This window comes from Lampris incognitus, chromosome 19 (assembly GCF_029633865.1).
Source record: "Lampris incognitus isolate fLamInc1 chromosome 19, fLamInc1.hap2, whole genome shotgun sequence".
NCBI lineage: Eukaryota > Metazoa > Chordata > Actinopteri > Lampriformes > Lampridae > Lampris > Lampris incognitus.
In genome coordinates this window covers 34479316-34495614 of record NC_079229.1, presented here as the reverse complement: position 1 = coordinate 34495614, position 16299 = coordinate 34479316, and the positions used below count along the sequence as shown (strand labels likewise).

Here is a 16299-nt window from a genome sequence, read left to right as displayed (position 1 = left end):
TGACACCGAAATTAACATTTTAACAAATTTAATCCTATTTTTTAAAACAATTCAGAGCGACATGGTCAAACTTGCATTTTTGAAAAAGTACAACTATTGCCAGGAAAACACATATTGCTAATCTAACAAACGTAACGAGGCCTATAATATTATTATATGTGATTACTATGATATTATCCCTTATTTCATGTTTAACATGTGCCTGCACATTGTTTTTAATGACAATAAATTGAATTGAATAAAACGAGCTGAAAATAAATAGTGAAACAGCCCCAAACAACCACCGGAACTGAAAAACGACTAGAACGACCGAGGCCGTCATTTTGGTATTAAAGTTGTGAAAATGTTCATTTTGGTGTCAGTTAGTTTCTGAACAGACACACTAACATATGTAATGCATTAATGTCTCAGTTGTGTATTTATCCTGACAGAACGTAGAGTTTAAAACCCGTGCACGGTCGTTCTAGTGGTTTTAAGTTCCGGTCATTGTTTGGGACTTTCAATATTTATTTTCAGTTTTTTTTTGGTTTGTTTATTTTTTTACATCTCACGTTTTATAAGCCTTGTGACGTTGTGTTTTCTGTTTTGTTTCTCCGGTAATATTTTCACTTTGTTAGCTTTGCTACTCAAGTTCGACCAAGACTCTTTGAAGTTTAAATTGTTTAAAAATAGTAGGCGACACTTCATTTTAGGGGCTCGAAAATTACCTAGTAATTTCCTAGTAATAAGGTGGTAGTTTTTACAGGTAATTTTACAGCTAACCCTGATTCTTATTTCTAAGAAACGACGTGATAATTACCACCTAATTACTAGGAAATGACTAGGTAACTTGTGTCCCGACCCCCTAAAATGAAGTGTAACCAAACAGTACTACAGTTGTTAAAATGTTAATGTTGGTGTCAGTCATTTCATACTAACATATGTTATGCATTATTAATATTAATATCTCAACTGGGTATTTATCTTGGCAGAATATTGAGTTTAAAAACCGGCCGTCATTGTGACCGCCCGTGGTCATTTTAGGTCCCACCTAAAGACGTTATACCTCGTTTAGTGGCTATGCCAAGGTTGGGAACTTTCAGGTTTATTCTAGACAGCAATAGAAAAGCTGTCATTTGCAGTCAGAAATGCTGACAGGCTGGCTCGTGATGCATAACGATGATAAAGGCTCCTGGGTAAAGAGCCGGTTCCGTAGATGAGGATGGATCCGGTTGTTGTGTCTGTGTTGTGTCTCTGGTAAAGTCACGGTCGGCCGACCGTATGGAAAAAAAAACCCCTCACTTGTCTAAACAGCCCTAAACAGCAGCATTTGTCTTTGGAGTGCAGCTAAATGGAATTAGTCTAATTCATTATCCTCCAACTTGCTGCTGCCTTGTTCTTGTTTTGTTTTTTTCCACTCCGGCTGTCAGATGGTGAAATTAGTCGGAACAATCTGACTATAATGGGGAAAATGACAAAGGGATTAGAGAAGCTTGATAAACTGCAACCCCCCCGACACACACACAAACACACACACACACACACACACACATGCACATAAAAAGATAAATGCTCAAAATACGTCCCGTAATACACACACGTGCACACGTACGTGCACGCTGGAACGACTCGCTCCACACTGTCTCGCCCCATTACCGTGTCAGATATCAGATCAGACCGGTGCGTTCGAGGCGGGTCAGCAGCATCCAAATTGGTGCCAATTTAGCGTGACCTATCAGCGGCGGCGACCTCGGTCGCGGTTTTCCGCTCCGTGGCGGTCATCTCTCCGTTCTGTCACTCGATTGGCTATTTATCATCGGATCAGGATGAATAGAAACATCTTCTGTAATTACAGATGTGCTGTTTTCCAGTGGCGGGCGCTGTAAGTTATTTTAACGCGTTGCGCCAAGCCATCAATCGGCTAATAGAGTCCTCAGCAGTGCCCTTAAGTAAAACACACAAGGCTGCCATTGATTTTTCATGAGGCCAGACTCAGCGTTTTAGCCCCTTTCTCCTCTCCGGCTGACCGGTCAGATTATCGATCTTCATAAAGGCGGTATTTTGTCGTTAGGCGAGAACTGGAGGAGACAGTAATGAAAGGTTTTTAACCCGCGTGTTCGGGAGCACTCGATGGCTGGCAGGGATTGCCAGGTGCAACACACAGCAGATTTTCAGCCCCCCGGCCAGAGGGATCAATAGGGATACATCTCTGTCTGATTAAGATGTGCTTGTGTGTGTGTGTGTGTGTGTGTGTGTGTGTGTGTGTGTGTGTGCTGTAGGGGTAGCCAGACATTTGATCATCAGATACGGCCATATGAAAAAGGACAAATCCTGACATAACACATGACATAACCTTTCCAACTTCAAGTATACCCCAGTATCTCCTTGTTCTTTTTCTCCACATGAAATATCTCTGTTGCCAGACTCAAACCCACAGCGAGCCGTGCTACCGCCGACACAGCGCACACACGAGAGCTGTTCCACATCTGTTAGGACTGCGTGGTGCACTAGATGCTCGGGTTAATGACACACCATGACTACCGCCATGTTCAGCCACTTTTTTGTTTGTTTGGATCCCCCCCCCCCTTTTTCTCCCCAGTTGTATCCGGCCAATCACCCCACTCTACCGAGCCGTCCCGGTCTCTGCACCACCCACTCTGCTGATCCGGGGAGGGCTGCAGACTACCACATGCCTCCTCCCATACATGTGGAGTCGCCAGCCGCTTCCTTTCACCTGACAGTGAGGAGTTTCACCAGGGGGACGTAGCGTGTGGGAGGATCACGCTATTCCCCCCCAGTTCCCCCTCCCCCCCAAACAGCCGCCCCGACCGACCAGAGGAGGCACTAGTGCAGCGACCAGGACACATACCCACATCCGGCTTCCCACCTGCAGATACGGCCAATTGTGTCTGTAGGGACGCCCGACCAGGCCGTAGGTAACACGGGGATTCGAACCAGCGATCCCTGTGTTGGTAGGCAACAGAGTACAGAGTAAACCACTGCGCCATCCGAACGTCCCCTGTTCAGCCACTTTTGGGCTGAGCGATATCCCGTTTCACAACCAATATCACAAAATACATGCTACCTATTGCCATTACGAAGGATGCAATGCAGGTCAAATAGAGCGCATTAGTCATGCTGAGGTCAGGCAGGAGTCTCCGTGGACTGTGATGTTTGCAGGTGATATTGTGATCTGTAGCGAGAGTAGGGTGCAAGTTGAGGAGAGCCTGGAGAGGTGGGGCTATGCGCCGGAGAGAAGAGGCATAAAAGTCAGTCGGAGCAAGATGGAATACCGATGCGTGAATGAGAGGGAGGACAGTGGGATGGTGAGGATGCAAGGAGTAGAGGTGATGAAGGCATATGAGTTTAAATACTTGTTCAAATTAACGGGAAGTGCAGAAGAGAGTGCAGGCAGGGTGGAGTGGGTGGAGAAGAGTTTCAAGAGTGATTTGCGCCAGAAGGGAGCCAAAAGTAGTAGTAGTAGTAGTAGTAGTAGCCACGTTCAGCTCAAATTCATATCGCTTGGCAGAAAATGAAATCTAGCAAGGTCTTCGTTTTTACTCTTGAAGAAAAGTCTTCCACCACACCTGACAAATAATATAAACTAGTCTGATTAAAGGAGATGAGTCTTATTTCCATTGTTGTTTTTGCCATCGTGTATATTGGTTATTGAGCATGCATCAAGACAGCTATATCGGTTATGAGCTCATTTTATTCACCGGATTCATTTTTGGAGATTTTGGACAAGGGACAGCTGCCAGATTCGGCTTTTCATCAGCGTCTTATGGGACAAGTGAACAGGAGTGTCAGACATATTTCATGTCCAATTTAATACAGTTATCTGGACCTGGTATTTGGACGTGAAGGTTAAAAGTTATGATGTGAAGTGTCCAATGGAGGATGACATGACTGATCTACTTCCTGGTTCAGCCTGCAGGAAGTGGCTGCCTATACTTACCATAGGTAGTAGTAGTCATCCATAAACTAGCCGGCCAGCACAACAGAGAAGTCATAGATGATGGACAGTCATGGACACAGTCTGACCGAGACACTAGGGGGGTTTGTTGTTTAAAATCTCCTGTTCACTTGTCCCATAAGATACCGCTGTAAAGCTGAGTCCAGCGGTGGTCCATGTCCAACATCTACAAGATGAAGCTGGTGAGTAAAATGACATCATAACTGATATGCACGATGGCTATGAAAATAAGATCCGGGTTGTAAAATAATGTTATTATCCCTTAAAGACAACTTGGACAGCTGCCTTATTTCTCCTATAAAATCACTTTAATCATTGTTGAGTGATAAAATCTTTGCAAATGGAGTTTAGGAAATTAAGACGCGCGTCATATATCTTGTGAAGTTTTATCGGCTAGCCCCTTTTGAATTCTTTAATATCGCAATACATATACTTTCCCCTGTCTCGTCAAGATCATTCAGCCCTCATCCACTGCAATCAAAGCACCGCCGACGGTGTGGACCTCCCTGCCGCATCCCCTGCCCAGGCCTGGCCGTCCGGTGGCGGGGCGAGGCCTGCAGGGGATTGTCCAACGCGGGATATTAATGGGGCTCTCCAACAAGTTAAAGAGGCCTGACAAAGCCCTGTTTCATTGTCACCTTGCCTTGGAGGACGAGGGGGAAAAAATGTGTAAATCTTATTAGCCGAACGGGACCGTTTTCACCCCCCTCCCCCGTTCTTCCTCTTTAACTTGCTCCATCTCTGTCTCTTTCTGCCCTCTTTTATGTGTATTACATCACAGTGTCTCTCGTCTCCCCCACCACCACACACCACACACACACACACACAGGGTGACATCTCCTACCTAATCAAGTAGCGGATTATCTTGTTCTGATAAATTGGAGCTTGTAGCACTTGAAAGGTCCTGGAGAAGTGGCTCCTCCCTGTGAGCTAGCTTCCCTTGACAGCTAGATGAAGCCCCCTGGGCTGGTGGTGGTGGTGGTGGTGGAGGGTGGGAGAACATTGCCTGATAATGATTTGTGGCAAAGCAGACAAATGTTTTGGGGTGAGTTCCTCTTTCAAGCGAGGGACTTGATGAATTTGCACCTCACCATGGAACCTGAAACCTTCGCTACAGCCCTCGGACATGGCGAGAGAGAGCGAGAGAGAGAGATGAGAAGAAGGAAAAAGAAACGTCAATTCTAAGCCTCTCTGTCTTAAACTGCGGTCATTTTATAAATCATTTGTGGATGACGGTGATGATTTATGTGAACGTCGCGCAATCGCCCCCAAGGACACGACCCGAGCTTCTGGGTAATGTGTGTGTGCAGTGCACCCACAGCGCCCAGACCAAGCGTCGATGCTAATGAATGAAATCTGACAACATTATTATTTGGAAACCAAAAATAGACCTGCACCGTTCTTTGTTAGACATCTTGGCAGATGAGAAGAGCTGGAGAGGCCTCTCAGATATCATCCGACCCGAGCACGCCTTGTTTTATGCAGAAAGGTGAGCGTGTGCCGACACGATTATTCACCCCTCATTAGGACGACCTTCAGTTTATAGTACCTGCTACAAATGACGTTAATGGGTAATGGTATTCCTCTTATGTTAGTCGATTCACCCTCGAGGCCTCCCTCATTCATGCCTGTGCTTGCCGTGATGAAACGCGGGAGATGTCGCTCAAACACGAGAATTTGGACGTTGTAAACCGCAAATCTGATTTTTGGGACCCAGCGTCGGGAGCTACATGCGACGGGCCGGGAGGATAATGACATTTAACGGGTCAGGGGGTCGAGGCAATATAGGAGGTCCGTGAAAGGGGAATGAGTCGTGTAAAGCCGCATGCACGCACACATGTGCATTTAAAGACCACACATTTAATACAGCGCACAGCCTCCCTCATGTGCAGTAGCACATGTCGTGCACAAACACAGACCCTCATCAGGATTCAGACAGCGTTTCCACAAGAGCTGAGAAGCTCAACCAAGCCTGTACATTCCTTTACAAATGACACGGTGTGAAAGACAGACCCGTGTCTTTACGCAGTGGAGAATCTGTGGAAGGTCCATTTCCTGTCCACAGCTCTGAAAATGACTTGATCTTTGTCCTCATTATAAAATTTAAGTGGCTAAAACCATGTCATGACTTTTGATCTCTCTCTCTCTCTTTCTCTCTCTTTGTCTCGTCCTCTTCCTCCATTTCCTTCTCTCTACTCTTTCTTTTTCAGGAGAACCCATATATGTGCAACAATGAATGTGACGCCAGCACCGAGGAGCTGGCCCATCCACCGGAGCTCATGTTTGACTTCGAGGGCCGTAACCCCACAACCTTCTGGCAGTCCACGTCCTGGAAGAGGTACCCCAAAGCCCTGCTGGTCAACATCACGCTGTCCTGGAACAAGACCATTGGGCTGACCGACGACATCGTCCTCACCTTCGAGTCGGGCCGGCCCGAGCAGATGGTCCTGGAGAAGTCCCTGGACTACGGTCGCACCTGGCAGCCCTACCAGTTCTACGCCACTGACTGCCTGGACGCCTTCACCATGGAGCCCAAGACGGTGCAGGACCTGACCCAGCAGACCCTGCTGGACATCATCTGCACTGAGGAGTACTCACGGGGCTATGTGTGGAAATACGACAAGACGGTACGCTTCGAGATCAAGGACCGCTTCGCGCTGTTCGCTGGGCCGCGGCTCCACAACATGGCGTCGCTCTATGGCCAGCTGGACACCACCAAGAATCTGCGGGACTTTTTCACCATCACCGATCTGAGGGTCCGCCTGCTCCGTCCAGCCACAGGGGCCACCATGGTGGATGAGAACAACCTGTCCAGATACTTCTATGCCATCTCTGACATCAAGGTCCAGGGCAGGTGAGACTTGAAACAAGCAGAGCACACCTTGTTACTTTTGAAAACTTCTCTGTTTCTCAACGGCGTTTAAAAAAAATAATCTTGGTCTTGCAGGAGAAAGGCCTGTCCATCAGAATTTCTAGCTGGTTTCACAGTAGGTTTACAAGATGTCTCCATTTTCCAGGAACAGTCCCTGGATTGCCCACGAGGGCTTTTTTTTTTTCTTAACCCATTATAAATCAAAGTTAACGACCCAATTCTTATTCAAAGGGATTTTTAAATTACATGAAAGTTGTTCAAGTGTGCCTCGGGTTGCTGTCTCGTCATTATCACGCATTCACCGGCATCACCTCACAAGGATGCTGCTGCCAAGATATATCAAAAGAAAATCAAAACATGATTTCAATAACAAACATTCATCCAACCAGTAACCCAACACGATGGAACCTCTGAGAAGTAGCTGCACCCCAGTTTTGCCTGTGGTTTAGTCTGTTTTGTCTGTTTTTGTTCTGGTTCCTGCTCAAAGATGGAAAAAAAAACCATTCATTTATCATTTCTTTGGTTGCCGATGAAGGCGAGCGCATCCATAAACCATGTGCGTTGCTTGCTCCAGTGTTTGTCAGCCTTTCCTAAATGACTTTACACTGCGCTGAGCTCGTGGCAGCACTCTGTTTAGGATGCAGCGATCCGCTCGGCTGTCTGTCGGCCCATGAAATGCGTTGAAAGTAGCGTCTCAGCCGTCAGGTTACTGAACGTCCTAATTAGCGTGTGATGCATGGTGTCCCCAGAGGGTCATACACCGTGTAAACAAGACCACGATATCCTGTCGGCAGAAAGGCCAACAACCCACACCGCCAGTCCTGATGCTCCTAAAAGAGTCAGCGGGGGGAAGACCTAGGTGGAACTATTTGACGTGGTAAAACATTCATTCCGTTTCGCTGTAAATTTAATTACTGTTGTTTGGCTTTGCACACGTGGGACGACAGCTGCACTGCATGTCGCCACAGTTCTGGGATGTAGACTGTTGGATTTCAGCAGCCAGGCGTTGGCACCGTGTATGTTAGTTTGAAGATGGACGCTCACCGGTGGGGGTATTCCTCCCCCTTTTTTCTCCCCAATTGTATTCGGCCAATTACCCCACTCCTCCGAGCTGTCCTGGTCGCTGCTCTACCCCCTCTGTCTATCCCGGGAGGGCTGCAGACTACCTCCTCCTTCCTTTCACCTGACAGTGAGGAGTTTCAGCAGGGAGATGTAGCACGTGGGAGGAGCACGCTGTTCCCCCTCCCCCTCGAATAGGCGCCCCGACTGACCGAAGGAGGCGCTAGTGCAGCAATTAGGACACATACCCACAATCGGCTTCCCACCCGCAGACACGGCCAATTGTGTCTGTAGGGACGCCCGACCAAGCCGGAGGTGACACAGGGATTCGAACAGGCGATCCCCGTGTTGATAGGCAACAGAATAGACTGCTGCGCTACACAGATGCCTACCGGTGTTTTCACACATCTGGGAAAGGCTGATATATGTACCTGCCTGTCAGCTGCAATGACTTCAGATGAAAGAATTCCTTAAAGGGTCAATGCTATTTCTATTACACGAAGGAGTCTATTAATCCATCCATCCATTGTCTTAACTGCTTATCCTGCTCTCAGGGTGGCGGGGATGCTGGAGCCTATCCCAGCAGTCATTGGGCGGCAGGCGGGGAGACACCCTGGACAGGCCACCAGGCCATCACAGGGCCCCCCCACTCATTCCTAGGGACAATTTAGTACCGCCAGTTCACCTGACCTACATGTGTTTGGACTGTGGGAGGAAACCGAAGCCCCCGGAGGAAACCCGCGAAGACACGAGGAGAACATGCAAACTCCACACAGAGGATGACACGGGATGACCCCCAAGGTTAGACTACCCCGGGGCTTGAACCCAGAACCTTCTTGCTGTGAGGCGACTGGGCTAGCCGCTGCGCCACCGTGCCGCCCGGACTCTATGAATCGGTATACGTGTATGGGCTGAAGTGAAACATATTTGCTGATACAGTGGAGCCTGCTTATAGTGAGCACGGTTACAGAGCTCGACCGCCTGTATGGATCAGGAAGCTCGGGACAGAATCTTTCCTAAACAAATTCTGTTTAAATAATTCTCTTATAGTGATCAGGTAGTCTTCTTACGGTGTTCATGACAACATATGGAAAAACAATTTAAAAAATGCGGTAATTCTACTTTTTTTTTGTACTTTACTCCCATGGTACTTGGCCGCTGCGGCGCCATTGTTGCCTCGCGGTAACCCGTCTGCCCCCGGCTGGCTATAGGCTGGTGCTGCGTGCACAAGACATTGAAATCATGACGGGAAAAAGAAAGTAATTTTCTCTCAATGAAAAACAGTCTCGGCGGCGCCCCAATGGCTCACCTGGTAGAGTGCGTACCACATATAAGGCTGAGTCCTTACCACGGCGGCCTGGGTTCGAACCCGGCCCTTTGCTGCACGTCATCCCCTCTCTCCCCCCTGCCTTTCCCGTCTCTCTCTGCTGTCACTGTCAAATAAAGGCAGAAAATGCCAAAAAGAAAAAACTAAAAAAATCTAATAATAAAAAAAAGAAGTAGTGTCAGTGGGCGCCCGGGTGGCGTGGCGGTCTATTCTGTTGCCTACCAACATGGGGATCCCAGTTCAAATCCCCGTATTACAACTGGCCGTGTCTGTGGGTGGGAAGCCGGATGTGGGTATGTGTCGTGGTCGTTGCACTAGCACCTCCTCTGGGTCGGTTGGAGTGGGTGGCGGGGGTGTGGAGGGGGAACTGGGGGGAATAGCGTGATCCTCCCACACGCTACGTCCCCCTGGTGAAACTCCTCACTGTCAGGTGAAAAGAAGTGGCTGGCTGGCGACTCCACATGTATCAGAGGAGGCATGTGGTAGTCTGCAGCCCTCCCGGATCGGCAGAGGGGGTGGAGCAGAGACCGGGACGGCTCGGAAGAGTGGGGTAATTGGCCAGATGCAATTGGGGAGAAAAAGGGCCCCCCCCAAAATAAATAAATAAATAAAAATGTCTTGAAACGGCTGTAACGTATTTTGAAACAGTCAATAAAATCCAGTAATAGTGAAGCGGTCCGTTTAATCACTTAATATTCATGTTATAAATTTAAAAGGTCAATTAGATGATAATCTTGCATGAGAAATAAAGCAAAAACAGTTACAGTAATCATCTGCTGATAGTGATGGGTCTGACCCGGGCAGACGTGGTCACCATAAGCGGTTTCCCCTGTGTACCGCTGATGATGTCGGTACCATGCAGGGCCTTGTGGCAAATGAATGAAGCTCTTTTCTTCTGGACTTCTTGAGGGTTGCCACTGACATGGAATAAAGCCACCTGCGTGCCCCTCCCATGGAAATAGGCAGATACCCTTGAGCACAAAGGGTTGTGATAATGAGCGCCTCATACCCCGTGTTGAATTTTCGACTTTTCTCATGACTGAGAAGGTCATTTGACAAAATAACAGGTGGGAAATTTGGGGGGGTGGGGGCAACCATTCAACAGCAAACGGAACCAATGTGTGGGGGGGGGAGGTCGCAGAAAGCGCAGATTTATTTCATCCTTCTAATCATGACCAAAACTGGTACATCCCTGCGGGGCCGTTCCAGATGAGCGATGGCGGCACGCCTTTTCTCAGCTGGACCGCGGTCGTTCACGGCGGCCTGCTGTATTTCGGGAGTGGGATGTGTCCCTCACTGTTTACCAAGAGGTAACACACAGTTCAGCCATAATGAGATGCACGGAGATGCACAGAGAGATCTCACAATCCTCCTCCTCCTCCTCCTCCCGTGGCGAATCGCTCCTGCTCAAGCCCCTTCTCTCCATGTGTTGCACACCAGACATAAGCTCCTTAACCCCTGGAAAGCAGGGCCGCTGCTGCGAGACTCGGCGGGAGCGCTTTTCGCAGCGAGGTTGAATCTGGCGTGCTCCACCATGCTGGACTCCTAAGTCTGTCCTGCTGGATCTGGAAGGGAATGGCGGGGGAGGATGAAGAAGAGGAGGAGGAGGAGGAGGACATGAGAGCTCTCAGATTTTCTTCTCCTCTTGCCACAACAGTTTTCAGAAACAAAGAAGAGAGCCTAAGCTCTGCGCCAAAGTAGGTCAGCCTCGAAGGGGGGGGTGGGGGTTGGTAAGTTCGCTGAAGTAGATCTCTTCTCATCCGAATCTACAGTTGTCAAAGTGAAGCCCACGGCATCATGGGTGACCGTTTCATTACAGTTGATTACGGGGAAGGAGGAGACCACCGGCACTGAGGGAGAGGACAGAGGGAAAGAATGAAAAATCGAACGGAGTGGGGAGCTTGTGAGGACGGGTGTGAATAATGCAAACTGCCCAGTGACTTAAATTAATTTGTCACCCTCATTCTTTTATTGTATCAGCAGTCCTAGGCGGAGGAGGGGGAGGAAGGCTCTTTTTTTTAATTATACGCCATCCGCCTCTCTCTCCTCCACCTGCTTTACAGTAACTCTAGGCTGCAATTTTACTATTTCACCAACTCTGTCTCTTTTCCCTCCATCACCCCCCCCCCCGCCATGATCAATACTGTGTAATTAATGCTAGAGCAGGTCCAGGCTCCTGAAGTCTCTCTCCCCCCCCCCCCCCCTGCGGAGAAGCCTGTCTCTGAAAGGGCTCCGTCCCTGTCCTGAATTATATATGGAGGCACAGCCTCATCCCATTCCCTTAGCAATACTCTTGGGATAAACACCAATCCCATACACAACAAAACAAGCCACCACAAACCACAGAAAAGCACACACATCATCTATTAGGAACGGCTATAAGGAGACGCTCCTTATTTGTGTCCCGCTACACCACTGTATTGTCGGCCGAAGATACCTCAGACATAATGAACCCGGTCTTACACAGGAAACACACGTTTACATCTTACTTGCGTCCCTAAAATATGTTGAATGTGGATGATCGGTCAGGTCAGGACGATATAACTGTTTCGTATGATGCGACTGCTGTTACAGGCACGTTCAATCTTAACATATTAAATATAAGAGCTATTAAAACCCTTTTTTAAATTTTTCTCCCCAATTGTAACCTAACCTATTACCTAATTACTACTACTACTACTCTTATTATTATTACCTAATTATTATTATTACGTAGTTATTATCATTATTACCTAATTATTATTATTATTATCATTATTATTATTACTAATTGTAACCTATTGTATCCTAATGGGAGCAGTAGTTTCTCCCCAGGTGTATCCGGCCAATCACCCCACTCTTCTGAGCCGTCCCAGTCTCTGCTTCTCCCCCTCTGCTGATCCGGGGAGGGCTGCAGACTACCACATGCCTCCTCCCATACATGTGGAGTCACCAGCCAGCCGCTTCTTTTCACCTGACAGTGAGGAGTTTCACCAGGGGGACGTAGCGCGTGGGAGGATCACGTTATTCCCCCCACTTCCCCCTCTCCCCGGAACAGGCGCCCCGACTGGCCAGAGGAGGCGCTAGTGCAACGACCAGGACACATACCCACATCCGGCTTCCCACCCGCAGACACGGACAATTGTGTCTGTAGGGACGTCCGACCAACGGATGCCCCGTTAAAACCATTTCTAACGCTACAGCTACACATAATGTCTAAGCTAATACACGCCCGCTCTTAAAGTCATGTTATCAAATGTGGGTGGCTGGCGTTGTGATCTTGGACAAAACGTGGGCCGTTTTTGGGGATCTGCACATTCATGGTATATGGCCGTGTGAGACTGTTGGGAGCAATGTAAAGCTCAGTTTAAACAGGCCTTGATATTTCTGACCAGCAGGGGAATCAGTACATTTGGACGATGTGCACACTAGGTGTCAGAGCGTGCGAGCTCCACTGGTGTTGAACCTACTCCTCACATGACGTGAATGTGTCTCGTCCGCATGCGACACGCACTGTATTTATAGTTTGTCCTGGGAAACGTACTCATGTGAGACTTTTAGATCGTCACCGCTGAGAAGCGTCAACGGGATCAAACCGTTTTCCTGCAATGCAATTAAAAAAAAGGAAGACATCGCACATCAGACAAGACCTATTCAGATGCAGGCCCGTGTCCTTCGCTCACTGCCCGTGTGACGTTACCCTGCACACCGTCGCTGTGCAGCATCCCACACCCCGTCCGCACGTCACCACCGTGGGGGGGAGGGGGGGGAGGAGATGGGGGGAGAAATTTGTTTCTCTGATTTGCCTTGGTGTCCATGGGAGATGTGATTCAATTTCCCAAGGAGGCGTTTGCTGCGGGGTGTTTTAAGGGAAGGTCAGTAACAACCTGGAGGGCTGGTAGTGGCTTTGCCTGTGGGGAAAGACAGCTAATTCACTTTGGTAATGCTGGACGTGCACGCTCGCGGGTCTGCACCGTCAAAAATACAAACTGTAAAACATGTAAAACTGGCAGGAAAGTTTCCGGACAGATACCATCAAATTGCAGCAAATAACTGTGATTTGAAAAATAGTTATTTTACATTTATTATTTTACAGTTGTAAAATTATAATTACAATTATTTACACGTAATAAACTGTAAGAAATACAGAGCAGATTTTACAATCAGAATTAATTAAATTGCAGTATATTATTGTTGAGAGCAGGATAAGCGGTTTGGATAATGGATGGATGGATGTATATATATATATATATATATATAGTCAAAATATATGATCATATTGTCAAAGAAATGGGCGGCACAGTGGCGCAGTGGTTAGCGCGGTCGCCTCACAGCAAGAAGGTCGTGGGTTCGAGCCCCGGGGTAGTCCAACCTTGGGGGTCGTCCCGGGTCATCCTGTGTGGAGTTTGCATGTTCTCCCCCAGGCTGCGTGGGTTTCCTCCGGGGGCTCCGGTTTCCTCCCACAGTCCAAAGACATGTATGTCAGGTGGATCAGCCGTACTAAGTTGTCCCTAGGGGTGAATGTGTGTGTGTGTGTGTGTGTGTGTGTGTGTGTGTGTGTGTGTGTGTGTGTGTGTGTGTGTGTGTGTGTGTGTGTGTGTGGTGTGTGAGCCCTGTGATGGCCTGGCGGCCTGTCCAGGGTGTCTTCCCGCCTGCCGCCCAATGACTGCTGGGATATGCGCCAGCCTCCCCGCGACCCTGAGAGCAGGATGAGCGGTTCGGCTAATGGAGGATGAATGGATGGATGGATGTGTCGTCACCATGTAAGCTGTGTGGACCCCAGGAAGAATCGCTGCCGCGATGCAGAAGCTAACGAGCATCTTAACAAGCAAACAAAAAAGACTTAAGACACCTGGCTCTTGCTGAGCTGTCTGCTTTGTCGTTGCGTTTCTCCATATGCTGCGTGTCCCGGGCCCACCCGCTCCCACCACCACGCCGCTTCGCTCCGAGCGGTCACGAGAACTCCCCGGCGCTGACGGAGCTGCAGCGGAGCAGACATGGCGTAGTAGTACCAACTGTCATGTCGGCCGGTGGATGGATAAAGCTACTCCCACTACTGATCAGCAATTTGGTGACTGATAGCTCCATCAGATTTCCCCAAGGGGGAGGAAGAAACAGCAAGTCAATCTGCCTTTTTTTTTTGCCTCCACCTCCTTTATTTCCCCCCATCTCGGTGCTTGGCTTGCTCTTAGTCCTGCCTGCGGACGACAGATAATCCATTTGTGTTAATTTCACGTTTCTTCCTGTCCACTTCCCCCTTGAATAAGTCATTCCACTTGTTTAGCCCCCTTAGTTTCTCCTCCCCCCCCCTCCCCTCTCTCACTCCCTCTCTCTCTCTCTCTGCCGCTATAGGCCTGTGTTTACCTTCTGTTTTGCCCTGCTTTTCAGCCTGTTCAGCATCAGCAGTTTGCATTATTCACTGTATGCTAGCATGTGCTGTCTTTTAGGATAAGAACAGCCGAGATAACCCGGACTAACTATGGCCTCATTTTGCATTTGCACCGCAAAGCAGGTCTGCACAGTCATAAACTCCTAAGCGGCGGGTTTTACGTGACAGTTAAGACTTTAGTGAGGCGTTCCTGAGTGGGTGAGGCAGTAAAGTGGAAGTATCTGTGTGTGTCACGTCGTATTTTGGGAGCGAGATGAGCCAGGCGGGTCTGCGGTGAATGAATCATCGAGAGGTTTTTGCAGGATGCCGGCGGTCTGATTACCAGCGGATCTCGTGATGGGCGACGGGTGAGGGGTGTGGTGGGGCGGTCGTAATCAAATATCTGCGTCGTTCTCTCCCTCCCATTCATCATTCTGTCATTTCACGTTCCTCGCCCACAAACTTTGGTTCCGTATGCGGATCCAGCTCAGACACGGGTTTGATAAACAGTGGACCTCTAAAGCCTAATGTAGATATCATGCCAAATGAGGGTTTTCCAGAGTCAGCCAGTGGTTTTATATTTCAGTCCAATATAAAAATGCACAGCAGTGTAAAATAATTCCCTCTTATTATTTGTTTACTCTTCTGATGATTACGCTCTTATGCTTTTTTTTGGGGGGGTGTACCCCCCCTCTTTTCTCGCCAATTGAGTTTGGCCAATTACCCCACTCTTCCGAGTTGTCCTGGTTGCTGCTCCACCCCCTCTGCCGATCTGGGGAGGGCTGCAGACTACCACATGCCTCCTCCCATACATGTGGAGTCACCAGCCGCTTCTTTTCACCTGACAGTGAGGAGTTTCACCAGGGGGACGTAACGCGTGGGAGGATGACACTCTTCCCCCCAGTTCCCCCTTCCCCCTGAACAGGCGCCCCGACTGACCAGAGGAGGCGCTAGTGCAGCGACCAGGACACACACCCACATGCGGCTTCCCACCTGCAGACACAGCCAATTGTGTCTGTAGGGACGCCCGACCAAGCTGGAGGTAACACAGGGATTTGAACCAGCGATCCCCATGTCAGTAGGCAACGGAATAGACCGCTATGCTGCCCGGACGCCCCTTATGCATTCTTTATGTTGGTTTAGGTGGATTTTGATGCATTGACATCACTTCCAACTGTTAGCTTAGCATAGTCTGTTTTATCCCCTGACATCCACAACTGATCCCTTCCTCTTATCAAACGATGTTTTGACTTCAGTAGGTCTTAATTAAAGACCTTCGTAAGTGGAAGATCTACCAAGGTTGAAATGTAATTTAATAAAGTTCTCTGTAGCAAGTCAAGAAGAGAGTGAATAGGAGCTTTTTCATTTTATTGTTATGGACCCATAATCTCCTAAGCACCTGTCTGTCTACTTTGCAGAGCATGTTAAAATATGGTATAATCTTTTCATATTTCCTTTTACGTAAAGTAAGCAGTATATTTTGTAAGTGGAATTATTGCTATTCATTGTGGTCATGGGTAAAAGAAACTAATTGGTCCGGATGTAGCCCAAAAAGACGACACCTTAGAGATCTGTACATTCACGGCTTGTCAGACACACTGAATGACCAGTCTTTCAGCAGTAAATGGATGTGGGCCTGGATCAGTTTTTTAATTTGATGATCAGTATTTGGAGTGGCACGGTGGCGCAGTGGTTAGCGCGGTTGCCTCACAGCAAGAAGGTCCTGGGTTCGAGCCCCG

The 16299-nt window shown here is 48.4% G+C and overlaps 1 protein-coding gene across 1 annotated transcript in view; it reads left to right on the top strand.

Annotated features, from left to right (window-relative positions):
* The window catches only part of ntng1a (netrin g1a), a 160186-nt gene that overhangs the window by 68633 nt on the left and 75254 nt on the right, over positions 1-16299 (top strand). The window contains exon 2 of the mRNA XM_056299254.1: positions 6166-6809. Coding sequence (XP_056155229.1) covers positions 6166-6809 — 644 coding nt within the window. The remainder of the gene's footprint in view (positions 1-6165; positions 6810-16299) is intronic.